The 13,271-nt window shown below is 30.6% G+C and overlaps 1 protein-coding gene across 1 annotated transcript; it reads right to left on the reverse strand.

Annotated features, from left to right (window-relative positions):
• Nucleotides 1-566: 566 nt before the first annotated feature.
• Nucleotides 567-2,811, reverse strand: LOC123212402 (probable UDP-arabinopyranose mutase 2). Its single transcript, XM_044631523.1, has 4 exons — nucleotides 2,429-2,811; nucleotides 1,579-1,829; nucleotides 1,325-1,493; nucleotides 567-1,202 (listed from the first exon to the last, which is right to left on the reverse strand). Exons 1-4 carry the CDS (start codon nucleotides 2,747-2,749, stop codon nucleotides 861-863), a joined length of 1,083 nt encoding a protein of 360 aa, XP_044487458.1. The 5' UTR covers nucleotides 2,750-2,811; the 3' UTR covers nucleotides 567-860.
• Between the last annotated feature and the right edge of the window lie 10,460 nt (nucleotides 2,812-13,271).

Below are 13,271 nucleotides of genomic sequence, written 5' to 3' on the forward strand. Positions count from 1 at the left end.
AAAACTCAGCCAATTTAATCAGTCATGTAAGATGTGAGATACGTATTCAAGCATAATATTTTTTCTCTGCTTTATTGATACGAAATTTGTATAAACGGGCCACAATTGTCCTAGGGATATAACATATTAGATGCTTCGCTGGAATTGGTTTGTCCATAAATGGGATTGATAGAAACAGGTTTCCGGGTTGGCAGCACATGGGACATTCACATGAAAACAAACGCAACAAGCTGAGGTTATCGACAAAGCCAGCAACTATTTCTGATGCATTGTAAATGCAACCATAAGTTGCGGAGATAACAACACATGTACGCATCTTTCAAAAAATTGAGTTTTAGGAAGAATCTTATAAACTGCACAACTGCCTTAAATTTTAGTGGGTTTGACAGTACCAGTATATATCTGCATTATTGTCGTCTGATTTTGCTGCATACTTCAGTCTTCAGAGTGAACTAATGGAGGCTTTCCCTTTCATATATTTTCAGTGTTTTTTAATATTTCGAAATGTTAACCTCAAGATATTTGAGTCATCAGAGACACAGAGTTAACTAACTTTGCGGCGAAGATTTCCAAAATAAAAATCTCAAATCAACGACTAATAATCAAGTCTATCTCATACAGAATACATCATTTTGTTATTGTTCTAAACTCAATAGCACTATGATAAACAAATTCCCCTCCAACCTGCAAAATAAGTAGTCCAAGCCTGGGAGAAAAAGCTTGGTCTCAATGGGAATGTGGATGAAACAGTAAACATGAATGAGGTAATCTATTATGATGCACCATTGGTTGCAATGGAAATGCCGATAAGAAACAAGTCTAGGACCAACAAATGAGATAGTAAACATTGATGAGGTAATCTACTTTGAAGCACCATTGGGTAACTGGGCACCTTTTCCACCAGATGGGTTCAGCTCATCCCAAGCCTCAACCCATGTCACCATGGCGTCAGCCAACTTGATAAAGTACTCATCAACCTTGCCAAGTTTTGCCTTGACTTGCTTGGACAGTTCAATGTAGCACTTCTGAACAGTCGTGCATTCCTTGGGAAGGGTGGTAGTTTGGAAAAATGGGATGATCTCTTCTTGCCAATAGATTCCTTTATATTCCTTCTTCAGATTCACGAATGGGTTGCTAGCCTTGCTGTGCCAGATGTAAGGCAAACCAGTCTTCACCCCAAGTCCTAGGTGGTCACAGATGACCTACACAACAATGAAAAACAATGGTTACAGATAAATTTCAACAAACAAGGCCACTTATCATTACACCTATAGCAGGAATAAAAAACACAAAAATTGAGTGACAAGAACAATGTGAAGGATACCTTGGTGCACCAGCCGGCCCACATATCATCGTAGCGTCCAATTGGCTGACCATCGCCCATGAGACCAAAGTACATTGCAGGGCCAATCAATTCACGGTTGAATCCTAAATTCATACCACACATGGGGAAGAGAGTTCCCTTTGGAATGGTAATAATTGCATCAACATACCTATTAAATATTAAAATAGAGATTAGAAACCTCAAATTAAGTATATGCCTAAAATGGAACAGAGAAGCACCAAAGATCTTTCCACCTAGTGTTCCTCTCAAGAGGCTTGACAAGCTGGGTAGGAGCATCATAATCAGGGATGTTAAGCCAGAGGCCATGAGAAACAGCAGTGGGGACACCCTCGCGGAGACTGAATGGATACCCACGGACAAAATCTGCACCCTCTCGGTATGGATCATACAGAGTATTGAAGAAAAATGGGGTGGATGGAGTCAGAAGGTTCTTTATGTGCTGCTCCAGCGCATTGATGTCCTTGCCTGATGGGTCTTTAGCAACCTGCAACACAACAAAGACTGAAAATTTCAGATCCATAAATAATGATCCGCCAACCAAGCCATGTCATTTAAAACTCTGAACAAGGTTATATCAAGAATTTAAATAAGTCCGAAACTGATACATTCAAAGTATGAATGCAAAAACAAACTGCTAGATCACAGGAAAAGTTCAAATGAAGCTAATGATCAATGAAATGTGAAATCGATCCCAAATGCTAAAATTTTCAATAATGAGGAGGATGTCACCACAAGGATTCCTCGGGTTTACCATCCAACAAATACGGGCGGGTCCGGTTATAAAAAAAAGGTTAAATTTAGTTGACTGCCAAGACTCAAATCAGATCTGTTTCAAACTAACAATAGATTACAGAAACAGCAGCCTGTACAATAACTGACACTATCAAAACCAGCCAGTTGACAAGATCCAAACTTTAAGAAAAAAAATAAAACCAAGATCCAAACTTCATACCCGAAATCAAAACACCCCAGATCCAAAAACTAAAACAATTCCACTCAAATCAAGCAAAGATCCAAACTTTCTTCAAAAAACTCGAAAAGAAAAGATTAAAAAAAACAAAAACAAAGAACCGTTATACTTACGAAGCAATCATCATCAATGGTGAAAATATACTTTTTCTTGGAGACCATGAAGCCGAAGCACCTACAAGCAGAGTCCTTGAAGGATATGCACGAAGCTTTAGGACCTAGGATCTTGTTGATGTCGTTTCTGTTGTAGAGTTCGTAGTCAAAGCCTTCGGGAACCTTGATAGTCTTGGACGGATCACCATCTTGAACGATGATCAAGTGGTAAGGCTGAAAGAACGGCCTCCACTGCTCCAAGAAGTCGAGGCTCCGAATGGTGGGGATGACGATGTCGAGCTCGTCCTTCAGAAGCGGAATTGGGGACACCGGCGTGGCCATGGCTGAGCTCGAAAGGGTTCAACTGTTGAAGAAGAAGGAGAGATTTTTGTGGAGAAAGAGTTGAGAGGTGTTTGGATATTTATAGTCGAATTTGAAGTTAAACTTATCCGTTGGGTCGGCGATGGGTCGGGTCGGGTGAACGTGCCGACCACGTGGGAGTTCACGTTGAAAAAGTTTTTAATGAACACGTTAATTTTAGCAAGTTTGTTCTAAAAAAATGTAAACAAATTAAATATATTTAATATTATTTAAATTTCTCATATATATATTTAGAAATTTTATAAAGTTTGTTAAATTTTCCTTTTTACATAATTGGGAAAATCTTCTCCCTGATTTGGAAATTTTATAAAATTTAATTTTATTACCATTTCTTCATTTGCCACGTCATGTCCATGCCAAATTATTATTTCAAATGATTTAAAATTATGTGATTGTTTTTAAAATTTTCAGATCTGTGGGTCATTATATATTTGATTTGTGATAGTATATTTATTATAAAAATAAAAAAAATTTAATACATATTTTTTTTTAAATATAATTTTATATAAAAATAATCATATATTATTATATGATTAAATAATTTTAAATTAAAAATAAATTAATATTTAATTATATTATTATATGATTTATATAATTTTATTTATATTTTTATGATATTTTATTTTAGTAATAATATTCAAAATGGCCGGTGGCGGCGGCGGCTGTGCTGTTTGAAGTTTTGACTTCTGAGTTTGGCAGATTCATGGAAATGAAACAGCAGTGATCCCATGGAGGTGCAGGCATGCACGTATGTCTTTAAAGGGACCAACAGGTGCGAAATGTATTAGCGTCTTCAAATGATAGGCGTGATTACTGGCTTGACCTGTTGTCAGTCTTGTTTTATTGATGAGAAAAGCTTGGGCGTCTCTCATTTGTTTTATGTACGGACAGACGGCCGGGCAGAAGGGTATTATTCAAGATTTCAACTGCAAATTTTTTTTTTTTTTTTAACAAAGGATTAATTCCCATCCCAAATTTGTTATATTTTTTAATTAATATTAGTTAAGTATTAAAAATTTAAATATATATCTACATATTTAAAATTAATTGAATTAATTAATATTATTTATTTTATTTAAATTTAAAAAACTAATAAATTTTCACTAAATTAAATTTTAAAATATTATATTTTTCTTTATAAGTTCTTTTTTTTTCATCTTTTTTCAATGTCGTCATTGATCGGTTTTCTCTCTCTCCCTTTTTTTTCTTTCTCTGATATCTTTTCCCTCATCTTCGTCACCAGAAAGAGAGAATCGGTCAGTGACGACACAAAAAAAAATGAAGTAGAAAAGAAAAAAATTTTAAGAGAAAATGTAATATTTTAAAGTTTAATCATAGAAAAAATTGTTAGTTTTTTAAACTTATGGGGAAAATAGATAACATTTTATCATTTTTAATATTAAATGCAGATTTTATCTCTAAAACTTAACTGTTGCGATTAATTTTAACTATCTATATGTAAATATTTGAGTTTTCAATAATTAAAGAGTATCAATTTCGGAATGCAATAAAATTTGGGTGGGAATAACTCCTTCGACCTTTTTTTTTTTTAACTGAAATTGATAATGAATATCAATTATTATAGTAATAAAATTATGTATAAGAATAATGTGTATTTTTTTTATTATATAAATAATGATATATCATTATATGATTGAGTGTTTTTTTATTTATAATTTAAAATTATCTAATCACATGGTGACATATTTTTATTTATGAACAAAATTGTATATATTATTTGTACATATAATACTACTCTGATTATAAATATTAAATTAAAGTATTGCAATATATATGTATGTTGCATGATTTCAACATAATTTAAGCAATTAGAGTTCACCCTAATTTTGTTCTTATCAAGCTCAATCTATTGATTAAATAATGTCGTATTCAAATTGAGAATTTTCAACCCTATAATAAGTATTGATAACTTAAAAATTATATCAATATAGTTAAGAAAATGAGTTTTGTCGAAACTAACTAAGTATATAAATCAGGTTTGACTATCATTGACTCATTTGAAATTGCCTACGGTGCCTAACAAAATTCTCCAACTCTAAATCTTTAATTTTTTTTAATTAATTTTCAATCAAATTCATATCCAAGTGGGTTATAAGGTTAATATTAAATGGTTTAATTGATTGTTTTGATGTTTAGTATGATTATTTTAATTTTTATTTAGAATATCCAATTTTCATAATTAATATAGTTATTCATTATATTAGGTGAGATTTGTCTGTCGAAACTAAAAATTTTATCAAAAATAGTATATTTTCTTTAATAAAAAGTTTAGGGTTTAAGGTTAGATTTTTAAATATTATTTAAAAAAATAAAATTTTTTTAACTTAAATCGGTTGTTAAATAATAAAAAACTATTAATAAATTTAACTAAAAATCTAAAAATTTTTATCGTTAAACATGAAAAACTTAACAATGTAATCAAACCTATAGACCACACCAAGTCAAGGAACGAAGTAAAATGATAAGTGACACCACTAAGGTCAAAAAGATATTTGTCAAGTTATGCCTAACAAGAGTAAAATGATTTTTTTTTTTTTTTATAGGGAGTGAAATTTCACATTTTTTATTTTTTTTTTGTTTTTATACATTTTATAAAAATGCTTGTTTGTTAAATATTCTAACATTTTATTTGTTTGAACAATTTATTTTTCTTAAACTGATATGAATTTTATTATTTTATTTCACATGTTAGCTTCTAAAGCATAAAAGGGCAAAGAGTAATTGTGAGATTTATTTTTTCAAATGAACTTTGATTAGTTATGAGGATTTGAATTCGGTTTTCAAGGAACATGCTTGAAGGTTCGAGCACATGACTTAGGATTTCGACTTTGTTGTATGATTTGTCTTCAATTCAATGAATCAATGCTCTTTCATGCTTTAATTCGACGAACTGGAGGAAACAGATGGTCACATCGTTGTTGACCACCAAGGAGAGGTCGACAATGATGTGAAATTAGCCAAAATTGAGTTGAATCTCTTGCTTGATTTTGATAGATTTTGACGTAGTTTCTGCATCGATAAACCACCGGTTGATGATGTGTAAGAATGAATCTCTGGGAAGGATTGTCGCGGAAAAAAAAGAATGTATTTTGTAAAGATGTAAATATAATATTTTAAACTTTGAGAGAGAGAGAGACAATTGTTAACCCTAAAATATATAAATTATAAATGGTGAGATAAAAATAGCTTTTTAAAATTAAGTTAAAAAAAAATTTTAGATTTTAAAACTTAAATTAAAAAAAAAGATAAATTTTTATTTTTCAAAATAAAATTATTAAATAATGTCTTTATCCGTTGTACTAACAAAAAAATTAGCAAAAATTAATAAATTAATAAATTTTAAAATTTTTAAAACTTAACGGACCAAAATTTGCGAATAGACTAAACCTTACCTTATGCAAGAAAATTATTTGAAATATTTTCAGGACTGAGATGTAGATTTATTGAACATTACCTACATTTTCAGCCTGTCTGCCCGTATTTATAAGACTCTGGTTTTATTTTATGTAGCTCCGACCAAAATAGCCGACACAGATAGACCTTATATTTTTTACACGTGTGCGGTGTTATGTATTGAGAGCTTTTTCAGTTCAAAGCTTACTTTTTAGTCGCGTTGATCGCGAGTCTCACAGGTAATATGATGTCATTTGACTGTATGGAATCATTTCTCCTCCTAACCAAATCTATAGAAGCACTGATATTATAATAATTGTGTGCTGCAAGAAAACGTGGCAGCAATGGATTTGTTTACTAGTTGAGCTGTCACAGAAAACGTGGGCCTTGGTAGGCAGGCCTTGAAATTACTGTCACCGACGAGTTGCCTATGTAATTACCTTTTTACGGGCCAAAAGACTTTTTCCCCACCCAAGGTTTAATGTAAATAAGTTTTCGTCTTGAGGTTTAAAAGATTCAAATAACTACTCTTCTATTAAAATTCTTAGTTAGAATTAAAAGTAAAAATATTATCTAGCTAAATATGTTAAAAAAACTAAAATTTTATTATATTTTTTTCTCTTAATTTAAAAATCTAACAAAATTTTGTTAACCTAAATTTTGAAAACACACATTTTTCCTTAGGTTTCATTCTCCCCTTTTTTTTCTTTGACCAAACCCCATTCCTTCTTCTTTGTCGACAACTAAGATAGTGACTAGATGAAGATGAATCGGAGATGTCAGCCACAAACGCAAGACTCTCTCTCCCCCTTCGTTGTGTCGAAACGCAATGCTCCTTCTACCCCTTCATTGGTCTAGAAACGAATTTGCCCTTTGCATTTCGTCGTGTGTCGCAATCTTCATGGTTGTTGAGATTTGTGTGATGAATCTCAACCATTGAGATCTTCGATTGGTGCATTTCCTTTGCCAATCGATAGATCTTTATGGTCATTGAGGAGGGAGAGGCTTTGTGCATTTTCGATCGAAAGGTCACCACATTCATGGCCAGTAAAGAAGAAGATATAGGGGCCAGCCGCATAACTTCGCTAGAGAAGGAAAGGGAAGAATGAAACCCTAAGGGGGAAATGTGAGTTTTGAAAACTTAGGTGGAAAAAAATGTTTTATTTTAAAATTAAGGGGGAGGGAATATAATAAAATTTTAATTTTTTAATATTTTTAACTAAATAACATTTTACCCTTAAACTTAATAGAAAATTTTAATAGAATGATAGATACTAAAGTTTTTCAAACCTCACAAGTGGAAGTTTGAGAATACACTAAATCTTGGGTGGGAATTGAATGCATATATATAATTAATAAAAGCAAATAGTTTAGATTTATTATACATGTTTGGAGGACTCTTCCCTTGAAGAAACTCTACATATGCCTCCATGACATCGATCAAGTGTAAACTAGCTCTTGCGGCTTGGATGTGCTATTTTTCAATTGAACGAGCTAGAAAGTTATGCGGCTTGGATGAAAACATTTTGTTTATATAATAATGGGGAACACTTGTTCCAATGATGGAACAGTCGTTCTTGAACATGTTTCACCTTAGGTCAAATCCTAGTTAACTCTCATAATTTCATCCCAGGCTTCCTTAAATTGGGTTATCACAATTTGATCTTCAAGCAAGTATTTATTTCACTTAAGTGTTTATTTGACTTACATTATTTGATTTTTGGAACAACTACTAAAGAGAAATGAACTGAGTGACAAATCATTCCCATTATAACTATAAATTTAATTAATCGTTGACACTATCATCCATCAAATAACACTGAGACATCTTCTTTTATATATGACGATGATAAATTTAATATTGATCAATCACAATCTTTGTACACTACTTAAAACACCCTATAATTATCATTTGAATAACCTTAAATTTAAGATTGCATTAAGTAGTATCAAATTGTGTCGATTGATGCACAAGATGTTTTAGTAATCTCAAGTCTAAGGATCACATAAACTACTATCTATTAGATTATTTATTCTACAGACATTGAGTTTACCTTTATAAAGTGTAAAAGTCTATCACATTATAAAATATACATTTAAACAACTTTCTTCACCCATTATAAATGAGGATTCAATCTCTATTAAGTTGAAGTTTTTAATTGTTTCACATAATTGAAATTGATTATAAAAATTCAACATACCTATTATAAATAAATTTAATTTCTTCATTTCTCAATATACTACAATTTCTTTTTATGTTTTCTTTTACTAAAAAAACATAATTTTTTAAATTTAATAATTAATTCGTTAAAATTTTATAATTTTTTTTAATCTACAGTATTGCACTTAGTTGAATGAAGCTTGAACTCAACTAATCATATTGAGCTTAAGTTCAAGTTTACCCAAACTTGAGTTCAATTTGGTTCAAATTCACCGCTGGTATTGACATAGATCTATGTGGTTTTAGGGTTTGCGAGGAAGTTATAGAATATGGGTATATAAAGACGATACTCCATTGATAATAAGAGTCATTCATGTGATAGTTAGTATTGGGATCCACGTGGTTTTAGGGTTTGAGAGGAAGTTTTAGAAAAAAGATATATAAGGATGACACTTCATCGGTGATGAATGTCATTGATGTGATAATTATTTTTAAATTTATTTAGAGTGAAATAAAAATAGAGAAGAAAAAGAAAAAAAATAAAGATTTTAGAGATTAAGTATAATTTATTTGTATTATTATAAATGTAAGTGATATTAACTCTATTAAAAATATATAGATAAAATAACATAAATACCCAATAATTATTAGAAATAAAAAAAATGATTGGTTTTGACAAACAAATAAGAAAATAACATTTTTAAATTTAAAAGGTAAAAATTAAACATTAGTCATTTGGCCTTATCATTCTTATGTATTTATTATTCTATATGGTAACAAGTCATGTAAGAAATATTTTGTATAATGTATGAGTAGATTTAGTATTATTCTTGTATTATATATTGATATTTTAATTAATAAAAAGGTTAAAACGTAGTAACATCTTATATAAATATATTTATATACACCCAATGCATTAATTAAAGGAAAATTGAAATTTTTAGCCTTATTTTATTTAGTGTATATATATATGCCACTCATTTTAAAATTTAAATAAATATACCACAACAGTAATCTATTTCTTCAAAATGCCCCTTTTGAAATAACCCATACAGAAATTCTCTCTTTTTCTCTGTAACTTTTTCTCTTTCTTCCTTAGCTTTCAACTGAGGAAAGAATCTCTGTAACATGAAAAAAATAAATTATTAATAGAAGAAGGCACATGATTGAATAATAAAATCTGTGAGAAAACCATTATAAAAGATTCAATTTGGACACAAAGGAGGGAGAGACAAAAATTTAATTTTATTGTGATTTCATGTTATTAGATTGTTTAATGCTATTATTTCATGTTGTTTCTATTGTTTAAAGTTATTATAATATTTTTTAATGTTGTAGTGATGGTTATAAAATACTAAAAAGGGTGGGCATTTTAGTATTTTATACCCATCACTACAACATTAAACAATATTATAACAACTTTAAACAATAGAAACAATATGAAATAATAGCATTAAGCACTCTAATAACATGAAATAACAATAAAATTAAATTTTCGTCTCTCCCTCTCTTGTGTCCAAATTGAATCTTTTATAATGGTTTTCTCACATGTTTCATTGTTCAATCACGTGTCTTCTTCCATTAATAATTTATTTTTTTCATGTTATAGAGATTCCTTACTCAGTTAAAAGTCAAAGAAGAAAAGAGAAAAAGTTGCAGAAAAAAAGAGAGAATCTCTGCATGGGTTATTTCAAAAAGGGTATTTTGGGAAAGTAGATTACTGTTGTGGTATATTTGTTTAAGTTTTAAAATGAGTGGTATATATATATACATGGATTAAAATAAGGCTAAAAATTTCAATTTCCCTTAATTGAAATATTTGAAAGAATTAAAGAATCGAAGGATAAGAATGAATTGTACACATAAAATCACGTGTCTTCTTCCATTAATAATTTATTTTTTTCATGTTATAGAGATTCCTTACTCAGTTAAAAGTCAAAGAAAAAAAAGAGAAAAAGTTACAGAGAAAAAGAGAAAATCTCTGCATGAGTTATTTCAAAAAGGATATTTTGGGGAAGTAGATTACTATTGTGGTATATTTGTTTAAGTTTTAAAATGAGTGGTATATATGTATACACGAATTAAAATAAGGCCAAAAATTTTAATTTCCCTTAATTAAAATATTTGAAGAATCGAAGAATCGAAGGGTAAGAATGAATTGTACACATAAAACCATGAGCCCCTGAAAGCGGTTTATGACAAACCAGAGTTCTCCAGGGTTGCCTATACGAAGGAATCTGGGTTATTTGAACGTTCATAATTAACTAGGCTGAGTTGAAATGGGAGATTAAGCCTCCAGAGGCCAGTGGAAATGGGTGGCTGGGAACGATGATCTTCTTGTTTAATATTAGCTATCTTTCCCATACCATCCATTTCTATTGTTTCTGGAGATTTCTCCCTTTTCCCCTCATGCTGCTGCACTCTTCATCGTATTCTTAATTATCTCTCACTCTTTCTGCCACCTTTCACTTTTATTTTGCAGGAGGAAAGTCAATGTAATGGTTCATTCAAGTTAAACTATGAGCCGCCATCCAACTTTCTCCCTCTCATCTATGTTATGCCATCGTTCTTGGTTCAAATTCTCCATCAAAGTCACTGTTGTTCGGCAAATTTTCCATGCCCACTTCAGAAATTGCAGCACTCCAGTTTATCAATGCACAAGTATGCTATAGCCATGGAAGCGACCTAAATTTCAAATATTGAAGTAAAATAAAACATTCGGATTTATGATTTTCGGCTGTCGGCGACCTAGATAGAGAATGACAAAAGAAAAAAGTTGATCAAAATATGAACTGTCTATGGTTGTTGGTGACTTTGATGGGGACAAGCCTTAATGGAGAACGGCATAAAATAGAAATTAGTTTAAAATTTCAGATATTTTCATGTATTACCATCCACGCCTATTTTAATTCCTAACAAGGCAGGAATGACTATTTTTCACCGGAATTTTGATGAAATAACTTTTCTTACCTTTAAGTTTAAAAGATCTATTTGTCTATCCCTCATCTATTTTTGTTAACGAAAACCATTTAATTTTATTGTACCTTTTAGTGAAATTACTACACCATCCATATCATCATGGATGTTGTCATGCCTCTCTTCCACACTTCCTCCCTCACAAATCCAAGACAGGGAGGGTATCCCATCAGACTAACACCGTCTGATCTTTGTTGGAAAGTAGCTTAAGGACGATTGTACCTTGACTGATTATAACATCCATAAGGAGTCAACCATACACCTTGTCCGACACCACCATCTATGTAAAGGTCAAGATAGATGGACAGATGAAATTCTAAAATGTAAAGGGTGAAAAAATTATTTCATCAAAGTTTGGTGAAAAATGGTCACGTAACCTTCCTAAAGTGTGAAGATTTTATTACTAATCATGTTACCCAAAACTAATTGCCTTACATGAAAAAAATAAGGACAAAAACCAGATATTTAATTTAACATACTTTAATTAGACTGTCAAATTATATGTATTATATTATATATCAAAAATTTAATTTTTTTATCATATATCATGTATCTTGTTGTATCATATGATATATTTTTTAAAAAATAAATAAAATAAAATATTAATAAAATAATGAAAATTCTATTTAACACATTATCATTTTAAAAAATGTCACAAATATTTTTAAAAATTTAAAATTTCTTATATAAACCCTTTCACATCATCATTTTCTCTAAAACTATATATTGACTTATATCAATAATATATATTGTATCATACGATACGTCTACTATATTATATTAATTTGATATATTTTACGATATATATAATTTTTCACCTATATCGTATCATATTGTAAGATACGTATCGTATATCATAAAAGTTTCTAATGTATATACCTATAATACGATACGATACATATGAAAAAATTTTCAATTATCACAATTTTTTTGGTGAATAATTAATTATTTACAATTATGACAAAGGTTTAAACTAATGATTTTTTTTTTTTTAAATTCTAATATTTTATCCATTTTACTAACCTATTTTTTTTAACTATCATAATGTTTTGTAATTCCTAATTCTCTAACTAAATAAACCCTAACAAAAAATAACATAAGAATAGAACTCCTCAGTAAAATGAGAATCTATCTACATCACTCACGGTTTATTCTGATTGGCTTGGAACTGAATATTGTTCAGATTGCCTTATCATAGCTGCTTGTGTGGCTAGATTATTAGTGGCTCACATCATGCCTTTAAATATAGGTTACATCAGGCTTTCTATTTCGAATAGCTAGCCAGAAAATCATAACGTGACATTGGCCCGGATGTTGAGAAAATGACGAGAGTCTCACATTAAGTAACCAACAAAAGTGGAAAGTCAGCCTAGCCGCTCTGAAATAAGTGATAATTTTAAATACTGAACTGTGATTTGCATGATCATATGCAGAAAGGCGCCAAAGTTAGTGAATTATGGAGTACAGAAGATTGGAATGGTTAGTATTCGTGTTTTCCTGTGCTGTTTCTGCTTTAACATTGGCCAAAGGACTATTTTCCACGCAAACTATATTGAATTTTTAAAGTTCTTCTCATTAATTTTAAAAATTTTATTTATTCATTTATAGAGCGTTAAACTTAACTGAATCCATTGGTCATATCATTTTTTCTGTAAACCCTAAAAACTAACACTTTTCCCCTAACCCAAGTTTTTAAAAACTGCATTTTCCCCTCTAGGGTTTCCAAACTTCAAATCCAATTTTTTCGACGACGATCGGTGATCTCCAAACACCTGCTCTCCCTTTTCGACAGCCCCTCCTTCCGCTCATATACTTTCGACGCTCCTAGGTGTCGTCATCGATTAAGACGACGCGTCTTCGTCGAGACCAAAACAAATCGTCTTCATTCAGAGACGAAGAAGCGTTGTCTTCATCGATGACGATGCCTAGAAG

This window comes from Mangifera indica, chromosome 3, assembly GCF_011075055.1.
Source record: "Mangifera indica cultivar Alphonso chromosome 3, CATAS_Mindica_2.1, whole genome shotgun sequence".
Lineage (NCBI taxonomy): Eukaryota > Viridiplantae > Streptophyta > Magnoliopsida > Sapindales > Anacardiaceae > Mangifera > Mangifera indica.

What these genes read in the sequence shown, in the direction of transcription:
- LOC123212402 (XM_044631523.1), bottom strand. Translation starts at nt 2,749, where the DNA reads ATGGCCACGCCGGTGTCCCCAATTCCGCTTCTGAAGGACGAGCTCGAC. An exon ending in CCTCTTGAGAGGAACACTAG is followed by an intron (nt 1,494 to 1,578) that starts GTGGAAAGATCT and finishes AATATTTAATAG; the next exon opens with GTATGTTGATGCAATTATTA. An exon ending in GGGCCGGCTGGTGCACCAAG is followed by an intron (nt 1,203 to 1,324) that starts GTATCCTTCACA and finishes ATTGTTGTGTAG; the next exon opens with GTCATCTGTGACCACCTAGG.